The sequence below is a fragment of the Macrobrachium nipponense genome, chromosome 25, assembly GCF_015104395.2.
Source record: "Macrobrachium nipponense isolate FS-2020 chromosome 25, ASM1510439v2, whole genome shotgun sequence".
NCBI classification, from domain to species: domain Eukaryota; kingdom Metazoa; phylum Arthropoda; class Malacostraca; order Decapoda; family Palaemonidae; genus Macrobrachium; species Macrobrachium nipponense.
The window spans coordinates 52,589,509-52,606,043 of record NC_087214.1 but is presented as its reverse complement, the minus strand read 5'-3'; the positions used below and the strand labels follow the sequence as shown (position 1 = coordinate 52,606,043).

General features: G+C 35.5%; 1 protein-coding gene across 1 annotated transcript in view; it reads left to right on the top strand.

The window, feature by feature from the left end:
• LOC135199205 (uncharacterized) overlaps nt 1–136 on the top strand; it is a 2,426-nt gene extending 2,290 nt beyond the window's left edge. The window contains exon 2 of the mRNA XM_064227076.1: nt 1–136. This exon is cut by the window's left edge and continues 638 nt beyond it. Within this exon, the coding sequence (XP_064083146.1) occupies nt 1–78 (78 nt within the window). The 3' untranslated portion in view covers nt 79–136.
• Nucleotides 137–16,535: the final 16,399 nt, after the last annotated feature.

Genomic DNA, 16,535 nt, shown 5'->3' with positions numbered 1-16,535 from the left:
CTACAAACAACTCCTATGTCTACACCAGCACCATCACCAGCCATGTCTGACATCAGCAACCATATGAATGATAATTAGTTATTTCTTGCATAGTAAGCACCTCATTGTTTGTACTAAATAGAACTGTATTTGTAAGGAAATAAATATTACTAATAGATCAAGTTTTTTAAGTTTTTTTTTTTTTCTTATTAATAGATCTAGTATTTTTTTTATCATGTATGTCCTCGCAAAAAGTACCAGCAACTAGTTATATAAGGCTTACCTCAAAGTTACAGCAAGCTTCTCGTCTGGTGCAATGCATTCTCTCATGTTTGTGGTAGTTCCTGTGATGTCTCTCCTGACGTAGCTGAGAAGTTCTTCAAATGACGGCTTGCTCATACGAAAATAGTTGAAAAACTTCTTTTCATCAGCACACAAATCATTGAAAAGTGTATGATGCGCTCCTGTGTTCATTCTTGATAACAACATGGGATGTACATGCACCTTCCTCTCTACAGAGCGCCTCTTCGATTTCTTTTTGGCCAGCAAAGCAACAAGTAGAAGCTCTTCGTTTCCCGCCATTCTTCCGACTGAGGTGTGTGAGTGGCTCACTAGTTGCCAGGCGGTGTCTTGAGCAAGGACACTACTAGTGTCCGACATCGGTGGCGGACACTAGTGTCCTCGTGTGTAAGGGCTCTTAAGGTGTAATTTATGTGGAAATTGGGTTAAAGAGACACCATTGAGGAGCGAACTTTTGTGAGAATTAGGACAATTAGTAAACAGGGATGTTTTTAGGTATATGCACTTTGGAATAACAAAAAAAAAAATTAATCAGTGATAGTATTTCATGATGGTCATCCAGGAAGGAAGGATAATTAAGATTCTCTGAAACCTTGTTACAAGAAAGATAAACAATTAGATAAGATACGCGAAAAGAAAGTTGAGTCAAGAGTAGGAAGTAAGCTGGAAACTGGAGAAAATAAGGCTTCTACTCAGGAGAAAGTAAAGTCACCAAATGAAATGAATGAGAATGAATAAGACAAACTCAGACAACACAGATAAACTAGAAATTATTCCCAAACATCCTAATGATTCTAGTCAAGATATAAAATGACGAAGAAACCAATTGGTTTCAATCACGTCCAGAGTATTCTCTTTTTGCCTCTTCATGATACTGGAGGTCGGAAAGATAGTCAGGGAAATGGTCGTAATCTTTTTGATTGGTATTAAATTTTGGAGATTGATTGGCTTTTGTAACTTCTCTAAAGAAGATTAAGCTCATTTGGATCTCTCTCTCTCTCTTCTATTCTCTTTAGCGAGAAGGAAAACATCCCTATTTTACAGTGATTCTAAACAATAGCTTGCATATATATGTATATATATATATATATATATATTATATATAATATATATATATATATATATATATATTGAAATGCAAGCCGCTGCCAACTAAGCCACATGAGTCAAAAAAGTAACCATTTCCTTTGTACCCAAGGCTTTGCCCGGGCAGGCTAACTGGCTCAAATACCACAGTGTCCTCCCCAACTTGCCGACTCAGCAGTGACCCAACTGACAGCATTCCATTCGAATTATCCTTCTGAGTGAATATATAAGAGAAAAATACCAACACAATCACGTGTGGAACAGAAATACATTTCTGACTCGCATCAGGATCGAACCCAAGTCTCGGAAGAACCTGGGTTCGTTTTTGATATCTGTCAGAAAATTATTTTTGATTATCTCTTTCATATTCACTCAGAAGGGATCATTCTAGCGAAACTGTCAACTGGGTCATTGCTGAGTAGGGAACTCTGGTACCCGAGACAATTAGCCTGTCCGGGCAAAACTTTAGGTACAGTGGGACTTAAGTTCCAACTTCTTTTATGTGTGGATTAGCTGGGAGCGTCCTTCCCTTCCTATTGAAAGACTTGGGTTCGATCACGTTGTGAGAATATATATATATATATATATATATATATATATATATATATATATATATATATATATATATATATATATATATATATATATAATACATATACATATAAAGGCATAAGCCACGAAGGAAAGGGAAACACTGGAGTAGCTGTAAGATCTTTCGACTCAACGTCCTTTACTTAGCAGACTGACTCCAGTGTTTCACTTTCCTTTGTGGCTTATACCTTTATTTATGCATTTATCACGTTCCAAACTTTCGCGATTCAGTTACACACACACACACCCACACACACACACATATATATATATATATATATATATATATATATATATATGTATATATATATACATATGTGTGTGTGTTTAAAAAATACGCATCATGGTTGAGTAAAGCTAATCTTTCTTGGCTGATTCAGTTATTAATATAACACTAAAATTCCAGGCAGTTTGGCGTAAAATATCGGAAGGAGAAGTCTAGTGAGATTACGTTATTATAGAGAGAGAGAGAGAGAGAGAGAGAGAGAGAGAGAGAGAATGGAATAAAAATTCCCAGATCTTATATTGCAGAAGGAGCTACAATATCCCACTTAATCTCGCAGTTGCGAATTTGCCCTTCCTGAGTTGGGAAACATTTAGCATTAGGAGGACATGCTACTCTTAGCACTTAACAAGAAGGCGCCATTAAGGTGTATCGTTAATTCTTTTCCTAGACCCACACAAATATAGATTTCATGCAGGTATACAGTTTTGCTTTTCGATTTTACTCGTTATTCACATTTTCTTCAGTTGTTTATACTGTTTCCATGGCTGTTGGAATGTCTGTATCAGAGCTAATTATCAACTTCTCAGGACGTTCCTCGTTTTCGTTTTTGCAAAGACTTTTTTGAGTATGTAAATAAAAATGTTTATGAGAGCTTTTATTACCCGAGGTAAGTTGCCAATATTAGGAATTATTTTTAATTAAAAGGATAACTAAGGCAAAGTTCTTTACTTATATTTTAGCTGGTATTTGTTATTCTTGCCCAACATTTTATAAGAATTCAAAAATACCATATGAACTGGATGGGTGAAAATTTTGTAAGGCTGCCAAGATTGGTCAGCGAAAAGAGATATATGTTCTTATTTTCAAGAATAGCTCATAATAAAAAGTGTGTCATCCCCAAATGTTTTCGAAAAAGGAATAGTGATCAATAGCGTCCAGTGAATTTCGTTTGATTTCAACGATTTTTCCAATATAGAGAACAATAGGGACTCCTTCTTGCCTCTAAAGGGCGACTCTGGATATAAAACTCTATATCAGTGTCACATCACTCTATTTTCTGAGAGTACCATTTCGCCAGTTACTCCCCTTGGGTAATGCCGTATTGGTCAACAGTCCGTCTCCGTAGGGGTGGTAGTGCCGTCAGCGGACCTCATGCTGTGCGCTGTAGGCATACTGAAGGGTCTTTGCAGCGTGCCTTCGGTCCTTAGCTGCAAACACTTTTGTTCCTTTTACTGTACCTCCTTTCATATTCTCTTTCTTCATCTTACCTATCACCCTCTCATAACGCTTGATTCATAGTGCAACTGCTTTGAGGTTTTCCTCTTGTTACACCTTTTAAACCTTTTACTATCAATAGCCATTTCAGCGCTGAATGACCTCATAGGTCTCAGTGCTTGGCCTTTTGGCCTAAATTCTATATATAACTATATTCATCAATTGCCCGTGAAATATATATATATATATATATATATATATATATATATATATATAATATATATATATATATATATATATATGTATGTATATGCGCGAGTCTTCGACGTAGTAGCTTGTCCCAAAAGAGCTAGTACAGTTGAGCTCATGCGACAAAATGGCTAGTACTATAATAGGTAGTGGCAAAATAGCTATTGTGATAAAATAGCTAATAGATCATTTTAACTGTCGCTGAAAGAACTGTTAACCTAATTAGCCTATTTAGTAGAATTAAAACTGAAGCATCAAAATATATTTTGTTCTTTACTATTTTATTCAGCTTTTCCTTCTCTTTTGTCCCATTTTAGTAGAACTGGTTTTCACAACTTGTATAAGGTTATAGGACATATCTATAATAGTTTTCATTAAAATGTTCTATTAGAAAAATTCTGTCTAAAACACCTGATAATGATGAAAAATAAATAAAGCTTTAATATGTTGTTATAGCTGATCCCCCCACAAAACATCTTTAGTAGATATGTCGTTATACGAGTGCTTTTTTCATCAAGTTAATTTGTTTATCAAGTTAATTTGTTTATGAAGTTAATTTCTTTAGTTCTCTTTTTGACAGGTGTTTGCTATCCACTGATTTACGCATTTAGATACTTCTTTGTGAGACTTCCTCTTTCTGAATTCCCTGAAGAAAGCGCCGTGCGGTTGGATGAAGAGAATCAAACAACATTGTCTGAATAGCACGATGCCATCCTTCTCTTTGGCTTGATATTCGTCCTTGTTATATCATTTTCTGTTCTTTGCCGAACATTCCACAATTCGATGGGAAATATGGTTGTTCTCCTTCCTCTGCTCTGGCGTCTCCCAAAGTATGTTTCTTCAAAAACATCATACAACGTTTGCATTTCTTCATGCAATTGCAAAAATTCGAGGTCTTCATTTGGCTCTTCATATCTATCTGTCACTTGATCAGGATTAAGGAACGCCGAGGCTGCAAGCATCTTGCTAAATAAAGAAAGCAGTTGGCATCAAATACACAGCTATTTGTTTATCCAATGTTCTGTACCTTTCTCCATGTTGACTGAGAAAGATGAAAGAACCACCCGTTTATGTTTGCACCAGGAAATGCTTTCATGGAAGCATTAATAACAGATTTTTCAGTCTGATTTTACGTTTTCAGGGTTACAATCTGGACGGTTTTCTTTTAGAATCTTAAATGCTCTTTCATATTTTATGTGAGTTTTGTCTGGAATCAAAAGATAAACACGAGCAAACGGAAGTCTTCCCTAACAACATGGATTGTATATAACTGATAAAACAATTTAGTTACAACTTTGAAAGTACCGTCGTACACCCAGAATTTCGAATTGACTAGTTGATGGAGCATTAGTACACTGGCAAACATGAATATTCGCTTTTAATCACTAAATACATTACTTGATAAGAAGAATCCTTAGTTCCATTTATGGAAATCATTTTAAATTCCTCAGGAAGTATTAATTCATCAGTTGATGTATTGTACGAAGGTAACCTTCATTTTTACAACGCTTTCGTTGAATTCGTTTCTGGAGTGACCCTTTTTTTTAGGCACATTTCGCCATTGCTTCGTCGTCCCGCTTTTGTACTGCACTGGCAATAATTCTTCGTGGTGTTACACTACAATAAGGTTCTGCTTCTTCATTCATTTTACTTAAAGGAAGCAATTCAAACATCTTGCCATGCAGGATCTGGAGCATGATTATGTTCTTGTCGAATGTTTCTTCAAAATTTTCTTTGTAGTTCAGCTGAGTTTTCATTGTGCCCCTACAGTCTGTAATGACAAATCTCCAGTTCTGGGTTGTTTTGTTAGCAGACCATATCACCTTCTTTCTGGGACTTGATGACGTTCATTGCGATGGCTAAAATATTAGTAATGTATTTCTGCTTAAATAAGATAAAAAGAAAATAAAAAATTGAATTTAGGCTAATGGCTAAGAGCAAAATATATAGTTTGTTCTGCTAACAACTTTAGTATTGACCGTAAATCATTTTAACACTTAAACCACACCTAAACACAACTACACTTTCTTGAAATAAGCGATTTGGTTAACAGCTCTTGCAGTACCAGATGAAATGCACTACTAGTTGTTTTGTCAGTATAGCGATTTTGACTCTTAACTACCATAATACTAGACATTTTGTCGCACTACCTCAATTGTACAAGCTCTTTTCGCATTATATATATATATATATATATATATATATATATAATATATATATATATATATATAATATATATATATATATATATATAATGTGTGTGTGTTTGTGTATGTATGTATGTATATATAAATTTTTTACATATATGTGTGACTTGTATATTTATAAATATTAAGTCTCAACAATCGTTTAATAAAGGAATTCACTGTACCTCGAGAGTAAGTTGAACCCGAGGGAGATTGTAATTAATAAGCCCATAGGGGTCCAAGTCACCGTCTATCGTTGTTTCAAGTCCAGGCCACGGTTCGAATCCTGGCAAGCGTAGAGGCACTCACTCTAATTTTCCTTGGCGCAAGTCATTCCCAAGGTAGATTGAATTCGATATAAAACGATATTTGTGGACTAATATTTGCTTATGCAAGCTTTATTGAAAACTCTGCAATTGAACTAGGGAACCCAACGTAATGTAAGGAACATTAGAGAAATACTCTTTTCCTCAACGGTCTCCTTAGAAGCCTCTTGGGAAAACAAATCAGTCTTCTTCTGGTTCTATAAATATCTTTGGGATCTTGGTGTCGATAGACGGTGAATATTGGCAGATGTTCGCTCGATGGAGAAAAAGAATTATTCTTTCATTCACTTTGCGCGCTGAGGTGTGGATTTTTCTTCTTCTTCATCTTCTTTTGCTTCTGCTTCTTCTTCTGGTGAAGGGAACCCGCTTATAATGGATATTCCTCTCATTCAACATTTTCATAAAACTTAGAAATGATATCAATTGAATGGCTGAAAATTTGCAAGGCCGTAAAGAATGTTCAGCGAAAGAAAGGTTTATAATGTCTTTTTGAAGAGTAGTAAAGGAAAGCGAATGTCATTCCCAAAGGTTTATTAGAAATGAAAATGGAATTATAGCGTCTAGAGAATCTCGAGTGATTCCCCCCACCCCCCTCCACCCCTCCTACGGCGTTTTCTAATATTCAGAATAATATGGAGTGCTTCTTGTCTCAAGGAAGGCGACTCTTGAGGTGGAAATCTTCATATCAATGTCACTTCATTCTGTATTCCGTGGGAACTGTTTCATCAAATACTCTCCTTAGGTAATGTAGTAACACCTGTCAAGTCATCACTTCTTTAATTAAACTTTTACGGTCAACAGTCCTTAAATAATCAGAAGTATATATATATATATATATATATATATATATATATATATATATATATATATGTGTGTGTGTGTGTGTGTGTGTGTGGTGTGTGTGTGTGTGTCTGTATAAGTACCTGCCTATAATAACACATACAGTTATGCATATATAAGTATATATATATATATATATATATATATATATATATATATATATATATATATATATATATGCATAACTGTATGTTTTATTATATAGGTACTTATACAGACTATATATATATATATATATATATATATATATATACTATATATATATATATATATATATATATATACACATATATACATATATATATGTATATATGTATATATATATATACGTATATTATATATATGTAAAATCTTAATAAAAGGAGTCCATAAAAATGCCAAAATATAGAGAGAAAATACTATATTTCAGAGACTGCTTGTATCCCTCTTTCAGGTAGATGAATGAAAAAAGTTACAGAAAAAGGTGGTATTTATACCAAGAGATCCTTCCACAAGTAAGCCAATTTAGGTCACTCCCTCTGATAATCTTCCTTTAATTCTCTTAAACGTTGGTTGAATAAAAACTTTGTCAATGACATCTGTATCCCATGTCTCATGTATTGTCCGTGCATTGGTTTGTTGTGCCAGTCCTCTGTTCTGTCTGTCATTCTCCTGTCTCTATATATTTCTGGGTCTTCGTCTACTTTTATTAGTCCTTCTTCCCATGCACTCTTTAGCCACTCGTCTTCACTTTTCAGATATTGCCCCAGTGCTCTGTTCTCGATGTTGACGCAGTCCTCTATACTTAGTAGTCCTCTCCCTGCTTTCTTTCGTGTTATGTATAGTCTGTCCGTATTTGCTCTTGGGTGTAGTGCTTTGTGTATTGTCATGTGTTTTCCTGGTTTTCTGATCTATGCTGCGGAGTTCTGCCTTCTCCCAATTATTCATGTATTCTGAATAATACTGTCGCGGGAGGTAACTGTATTGTTGCTGGTTAGTGTATGGTTCTTGATGGCACCCTCCTAGAAATGGCAGGAGACCTTCTTCAGCAGACACATTGTGGTCATACTGACATAAGCGCCCATAAATCTGGGCATTGGGCATTCAAAACAGTAGACTAGACCTCGTTTGCCTGTTTAAAGGGGTCTCATACTGGCCGGGAAGGGTTGTTTCTCATAATAAGGCCTCTAGTTCAGTTATTCTTCTAATATATTGCAAGTTCAATCTTCTTTCAATCCTCAGTTGGGGTGATGTTCTTCACGATGATCTTCTTTGTGGAGTACTCTTCCTTGCAATACTGGGAGTGCATGAATGCTTTATAGAAAATCTTGATGCTGTCCTGAGGGCGGGGTTGCAGGTTCTCACTTTTGCTGTACATTTCTTCAGGGTAGGACGGATTTCTCGGGTAATGAGCTTATTCAAATAATAGTTATTCACAAGCATCTGTGAAGCTCTATGAAGCTTCTGGTAGGTGTCCTGCTAAGTTGAACAGTGGTAGAGGTCCCTTTTTACAAAAGCCCTGACAGTCGTGTTCTTAAACCTGGTGGGGCACTCGCTGTTTCCATTCAGGCACATTCCTAGATTAGTTTTCTTCTTGTAAACAGAAGTACGGAGGCTGCCTTTAGTCTTGGCAACAAAGGCATCGAGTATAGTTTAGCACGTGCATTGCTAGGACATGCGGCGAAGGGCTTTGACCTCATCCTCGTTGTCAGCTGCACGAAGATATCATCAATATATTGACCATATGTATGGGGCGCTGTATGTGGGCGAAGAATCTTTCCTCCACAATTCTCATGTAGCAAAGAGGATACCTGAGGGGGAGCCCATCACGAACCAATCCTTCTGACGGAACATCTGGTTTCTGTGTGGAGAAGGGTGCCATCTTCGTACAGATATCTAGCAAGGCCCACAACAAAGCTTCTGGGATGTTAAGAGGTGCCGTCGACTGGTCCCTGTAGACTCTATCTAGGATGATGCCAATGGTTTCGTTGACGGGCACGTTGGTAAAGAAAGATTCTACGTCAAGCAAGAATTAGTTTCTGTGCCTGGAGAGTCGTGAATTTCTTTGAGGAACTCTACCGAAGATCGCAGGCTATACCAGATTAGGACGTTGGACATCAAGATTTGGTTCGGGCATTTGGCCAAGGCATAAGTCGGGGCGGGTTTTTACGTTCCTGTATAGGTTACACAGGCCGTAGTTCCCTTGGGTGGGTGGAAGGTGGACTGCACTCGTGGCTGCGTTGATAGCACTAATGATCCAGTTTAGCTTCCCTCTTCATATCTTCAGTGGGGTTTCGTGTTAGACACTCAAACTTCGTGTTGTCAGACAAGAGGGCTTCCAGTTTTTTACGGTACTCTTTGTTATCAATGAAAATGGAGGCTGCTCTCTTCCCTGCATGGCGGATAGTGATCTCCTCCTTTACTCTCATCTCCTTCGCTACTCCCTCCATCTCTCTTGTGAAACCTGACATTTCACTTACCTCTGAAATTAATCTATATTATACCTATCTCTGCTTTTACAATGCCCAGAATAGGTGTATCATCATTATTGTTATTATTATTATAAGATAATTAGCATCTATTGGTATTCCTTACAATATGATTAACTAGTTAATAATTAGAATAATAATATTTCTCTAGTAAAAAACACGGTCATTTAAATTTTATCATTTTGCTGCAACATATATATATATATATATATATATATATATATATATATATATATATATATATAATATATATATATATATATATATATATATATATATATATATATATATAAAACCAACTAACAAAATTCTGGTGGTGATGACACTTCACCATCTAAGATCACTCGTCTAATTCATTTCTTTCCGGACGATGTCCAGATCATATTGACCAGAAAATTAGTAATACATTCATTGATTGATAACGTAATTAAGAATTACGTTGGAGCATTGATGGAACATTGTAGTTGCAAAGCTTCTCTTTAGAGATAAAGTCATTTTCATTCTCATAAGTGAATATATTTCATTTCTCTTCTCCTCCATTATTTTATTTCGTTGCCTTGTCAGTTTCGAGCTCAAGTGACTGTTGCAAGAATAAGAATTGAATTGCCAATTTTACTGTCGTGATCTCAAAGTTTACATAAATTTTGGAGCATTGTAATTTACTCCAGGCAAATGAAGTGGTAGATGTGGTTGAATATGACGCTTCTTTCCTCTCGATAAACTACTACTATCTTATATCCCGGAATTAAGTTTATGCTGCAGATCTTTTGTTACATCTGTTGCAGACGGCGGATGTTCTTTTAAAATTTTGCGTAGTCTGTAAACACCACCAATTGAGAGCACTATAATTTTCCCGAAAGACATTTTCTTTACCAAGAGTCTTGTGAACAGGCAAATGTAGTTAGTGAAGAACATAATGTACAGAGAAACAGATTATATAGAGCACAGGAGAGAGAACCTTACTGAAAAGAGCAGAACAATAATAGAAAGAAAATGAATTTTATACATATGACAAAAAAAAAAAAAAAAAAAAAAACAGAAACCTCATTGGAATAAAAAAAATCAAAATAACAAACTAGAATCGATGGAAAAATGAACCGCTCCTTTTTTTACGTCGACAATTCTCCTTTGTTGGATGAAAAAAAAAAAGTAGACACGGAAACACTTCAAATTTGATCTTAATTGAATTTGTTTCCGAAGCCGCTTTAGCCCGACTTCATCCTCTCTCTCTCTCTCTCTCTCTCTCTCTCTCTCTCTCTCTCTCTCTCTCTCTCTCTCTCTCCAGAATTTTTTTTCTGAGTCGGCGCCCTCTTGACTTAATGGCTCAAGTTCCAGTGAAATTAGATCCAGCTCTTGGTTTTTTTTTTGTGTAGGAACATAATGAACAGTGTGTTAATATGCCAATACAAATGGCACTGATTAAAATATAAAGCTTGTAATAACTTCATATAAGGGTTGGAACTCGCTAAATTGGGAAGTGATGCATTCCTTATACTGATGGTCATCCACGACCTTTACTAATGAGTACTTTGTTTATATTGAATCTTTGGATCAAAGGAATTTTATTCACTTGTTTTAATGATACACACCCTCCAAGACTAGTGTTTTAATGGTTTTAAACTAAAAAAATATTCGAGATTCCCACAATATGTATTTGTTTACATGTTTACACTTTTGCTAAATTTGGGAAAATACTAACCTTGCACTATAACATTAATACATTTTCGTTTGCATGCATCCCAACCACCTTGCAAATTTGAGTGTTGAGCTGAACTTCTCTTTAATTTTAAAAGAATGTTTGGTTCCAAAATATCAGTAGATATATTATATTACAGAACATAATCAATCCCGGAATTTTTCTACGTTATTATGTTAGGATAAGCTTATGTCTTTAGGATTTTGTCAGATCCATGTTAAGTAAATCCTGTCATAAGTTCTAAAGTGAAATTAAGGTGTAGGCCTATGCACGAGAAAAGTGAATTTCCAAATCACTAGAACAGACGTCTGTTTCTGTTTGAACAAAAGAAAATGACAATTAAAAAAGAAGGCAAAAGTAATTGAGGTAAAATTTCTTACCTCAAAAATATTTCTTAGTAAAACCCGAAGAAAAATTCAGGATAATCCAATCAAATAATCCTGAATCCTTGGCTCCTTTGACTTAAATGAATACCGTCACTCCTTCCAGCGTTTGGGTCGATGTTCATTTGATGGAAAACTAATATTGCCTCTCACTCCTAATATTAATGGATTACTGGAAGGAATTGTCTTCTTGTGCTTCGATTAATGTCACGAAGGATTGACATTCTCCTCTGCCGAGGTTTCCCCTGACTCCAAGAGGTATCCTTATCTTTTGATGAGGTTTAGACTTCCTCTTGCCTTATATTCCTTAAATATTGTACATAATCTTCTTCAGTTGTCTTTCATTTCCTTTCTCTCCGATTGTGAGAAAATCCGTTGCTTTTCCTCACACGTTGGTTAAGAAGAGAGGAGAGGCTTTTTATTCTTTGTAATTTACTCGGTAAAAATAAACACTGCCACTTGATCTGGTAAATAAATCTTAATAGATTAAACATTCATTTCAGGAACCTTGCAGAAGAAATGGAGGATGGCAATGAGCGATAAAAGTATTGAAGAGTGTAGATTTAAAATGAAAATGAAAAGGACAAAATAAAACCGATTAATGCCTTGGAAATTTTGTTAGTTATAATGAATATCAGAATTTGTATGATATTATATGTATGTATATTATTTTTTTATTTATCATTGATTAAGGTTTCCTTCCCGTATTTTTGTATCTTCTCTTTAAGGACACCAGTCAATTCCTGCATTTGGTTACGCGTGACGTCAAACCTGAGTCCTATGAATAGACCAAATGTGTAGGAGACTGAGATCCCTATACAGAAGGCAACGGCTGTAAGGATGATAGGAGGCCTTGAGGTCATTTAGGGTCTTTCATGGTGGGAGGGACCAAATAAAAAGGAGGGGGTTCATCCGAGAATATACGCAAAAATCTTTCCTTTCGTTTTCACTTCCAAAATTTTATTTTATTCTCTTTTAAATTCCATTTTCTCAGAAACCTGTGGAAAAATGGAGCCAAATAAGCATGAAGTAATCGTAAAATATTTTTTTATATTCTGTATAATTCTTGATCGCATACTTAATTTACCTTTTTTTATTATTATTAATTTCTTAGCTTATTTATTATAACAATTCGCCTTGAGTATAATATTTTACATTTAAAATGTTTATATAAAAATACAGTAAAAATAAGTTAAGAAAACATTATATATAAATAATGTAAGATAGTAAAGTTATTACAAAGATTAATTTGTATTTGTATTCACATTTTATATACCAATAAAATATATCTATAATATAATTCTGCGACTCTTGTATTTCATGTATTTAAGTCAAAAGATGAGATGTTTTCGCAAAGGCTGCAACTCCATTAAAAACTCTTTCTGCAATTTATGGAAATGAAAATCTGTGCAACGATTCCAAAGAATTGGTTAAAGAGAAACTTATATTACCTCTGATCACAGTAATTTGTTATATCTTTTTTAAATAACTGATGTTCTTTGTAGGGATATGGATAATGTTACCCGAATTAGATCTAAAAATTCACCTATTTCGTTGGGTTAACCGCATGACCGGGTCTGGATTAGGTAATGAAGGACCGTCAAATTAAGTTTATTTATTCTACATAAAAAAAAAAAACTTCACCGATGTTTGGCATCGAATCGAATCACAGCTGAATCGGTGATCAAGTTACGAGTAGGGTAAAGTGGTTCTAATTCTTTTATGGAATTTTAGCTCTTGATATAAATAAAACATTTTTGCAGGCGATTTATTTTAAAATCGAATCTGTTTAGTGAAGTGAAAATAGTCTATTAAAGTACGAACGGCCATGCTAAAGGCAGTGAAAGTCATTTCTCTCGACCTTCAAACGGTGAAGTTTAGCCTCGTTGGGTCTGGTCAATTCTTAGTTAGGTAACCATCCATAAATATCATGAAGTTGGTCCTTCTTTATTTATCTACGTAGATACCATGAAAACGCTTCCCATGGTAAATCTTGCGTAAAAGGAAACTTCATAGCTCGAACGCCTATGATAGAGAAAAACCGACCTGTGTTGAGCAAGGAGGTCACTACCAAAGTGAAAGAGGAGAGAGCTTTTAATGCAACACTTTGCTCAGAGGTCAGCAAATCGATGGACGGAAGGTTCATAGGTCACTGGCTCGAATACTGACAGGCATCTAACCGCAGACATAGGCTACACTACTTCCCGTCAGAGAAGACATCAGCCGTATTTTGTCCAAAGTTACTTGAGTATGTATATATATATATATATATATATATATATATATATATATATATATATATATATATATATATATATATATATATATATGAGTGATGAAGAGGCCAGTCATATCAATATTTGACTAAAAATACTGGATAAACTGAAATAATTTCAAGAAAAACAAAAGACCACATTTTGCCAAAGAATTTGAAAAGTATAGGCGAAGATAAATTACAACATAGTAACACTGGAGTTTTAGAACCAAGTGGCTGGTCTCGAGTTGATATAACTTCTACATTATAGGGAAAGTCATAACTCACTTCTATTTCTAAAAATAAAATGGTAATCTTCTCTCCATTCATCGCTTATTACTGCAATGTGGCAATTCAAGTTGAACCAAAATGAACCATTTCCCCATAAAATTAAAAGAAGAAATCCTAGAAAGTCGCTTCGAGGAATCCCAAGTCAGTCCTCTCGTCCCCAAGACCTTCGTTGGCGTCACACAGCGTTTGGACAGTGACAATGGAAGGTGTTGGCTTCATGGAAAAACTAATATTGTGATTCATTCCCGGAATCTTGATGGATCACTGAAAGGGGTTTTCCTTGTGTTCACTGATTGTGTTATTAAGAGAGATTAATTCTCCTCCTCTTGCTCCTTTGTCTGTGCAAGTCACAAAGCTATTTTGATGTTCCCTGATGGTCAGTAGCTTATTCTGGGTATCTTACCTCATTTTTTCCTTCTTGTATAAGGTTTATTCTTTATTTCTTTATCTGTTTTTTTGTACGTGTCCGAGCTACATAAAATAAGAAATTGTCTCTCAGTTAATATTAAAGTCTTCAATATTTAAGAGTCATGAAAGAAATATATAGACCATTCATTGTCGTTTAGGCTGCGAAAATGAGCATCATCAAAGCACGTGGGTTAAGGGAGACAGAAATACAAAAGAAGTAAGAAAATACAACATTCTCCGAGTGATATATTAAGTAAATTCTCTGTATTACCTCCTTTGAGCTTTAGTGATAGTCAGACTGTGAGGTCATTGCCTGGAGACAATCTTCATTATGCAGAAGAAAATATATGACAGTTTGTATTTCATACACTAGGATTTATTTCTCTCTCTCTCTCTCTCTCTCTCTCTCTCTCTCTCTCTCTCTCTCTCTCTCTCTGTGTGTGTGTGTGTGTGTGTGTGTGTTAATGCTAGGTTCCTTCACGGTCATCATTTCATGACAGAAATTAAGTTCTTCATAACAACAACTAGGCTTTGTAAATCGTTCAACAAATCTATGTTGTGGCGATAAAATCTGTTTTCTTCTGAAAGCTTTATCAGAATTTCATTACGTTATAGAAACATGAAGGTAAAAATATTAAATACTTGTTACTCATCAGTGAAGCCACTAAATTAATTAATAGTTCGCTTTACCGATATTAAGCTAGAAACATCTACAATTTACAAAAATGGCGAATGAAGCCATGGGTACAATTACATCATATTTATACCTATATTTTATACAGATATTTTAAGTGATTTTTTTATTGGTTGTCAAACTTTGAGGGGTTGGGGGCTCCTGTTGGTGGGAGCAGAATGACTCATCTGGGAGAGTCTGCATGACTGACGAAGGAGTTGAAATTGCCCAAGATTTCTGTAAGACCAATTATGGGCATAAACATGACATAATTGTAGGCCTTGCATCATTTGCCTTGTTGTAAATGGTAAAGTGAACTATCGAAATGTCAAGGAATAAATTAACTTTAGACAGCTGCTATATAATCTACCCGTTGTTATGAAGAAACTCATTTAAGAGATTGAGAGACTGCAATACAAACTCAATGGCATCCAGACAGCCATTCTGTTTAATGATGCATGTTTGAAAGAGGGCCTTCTTCCGAATTTATATTATTATTATTATCATTATTATTTTTTTTTTTTTTTTTTTTTTTTTTTTCTCTATCACAGTCCTCCAATTCGACTGGGTGGTATTTACAGTGTGGGTTCCGGGTTGCATCCTGCCTCCTTAGGAGTCCATCACTTTTCTTACTATGTGCGCCGTTTCTAGGATCACACTCTTCTGCATGAGTCCTGGAGCTACTTCAGCCTCTAGTTTTTCTAGATTCCTTTTCAGGGATCTTGGGATCGTGCCTAGTGCTCCTATGATTATGGGTACGATTTCCACTGGCATATCCCCATATTCTTCTTATTTCTATTTTCAGATCTTAATACTTATCCATTTTTCCCCTCTCTTTCTCTTCAACTCTGGTGTCCCATGGTATTGCGACATCAATGAGTGATACTTTCTTCTTGATTTTGTCAATCAACGTCACGTCTGGTCTATTTGCACTTATCACCCTATCCGTTCTGATACCATAGTCCAGAGGATCTTTGCCTGATCGTTTTTCTATCACTCCCTCTGGTTGGTGCTCGTACCACTTATAACTGCAAGGTAGCTGATGTTTCTTGCACTGGCTCCAGTGGAGGGCTAATGCTACTAAATCATGCCTCTTTTTGTACTGGTTCTGTGCAAGTGCCGGGCATTCGCTTGCTATGTGGTTAATGGTTTAATTTTTCGTATTGCACTTCCTACATATGGGGTATGAGATGTTATTTCCGTCTATCGTACTTTGAATATATCTGGTTCTTAGGGCCTGATCTTTTGCCGCTGTTATCATTCCTTCAGTTTCCTTCTTTAGCTCTCCCCTTGCCATGTGTCATCGCTGGCTAGTTCTTTAGTCTGTCTCATGTATTGTCTGTGCATTGGTTTGTTGTGCCAGT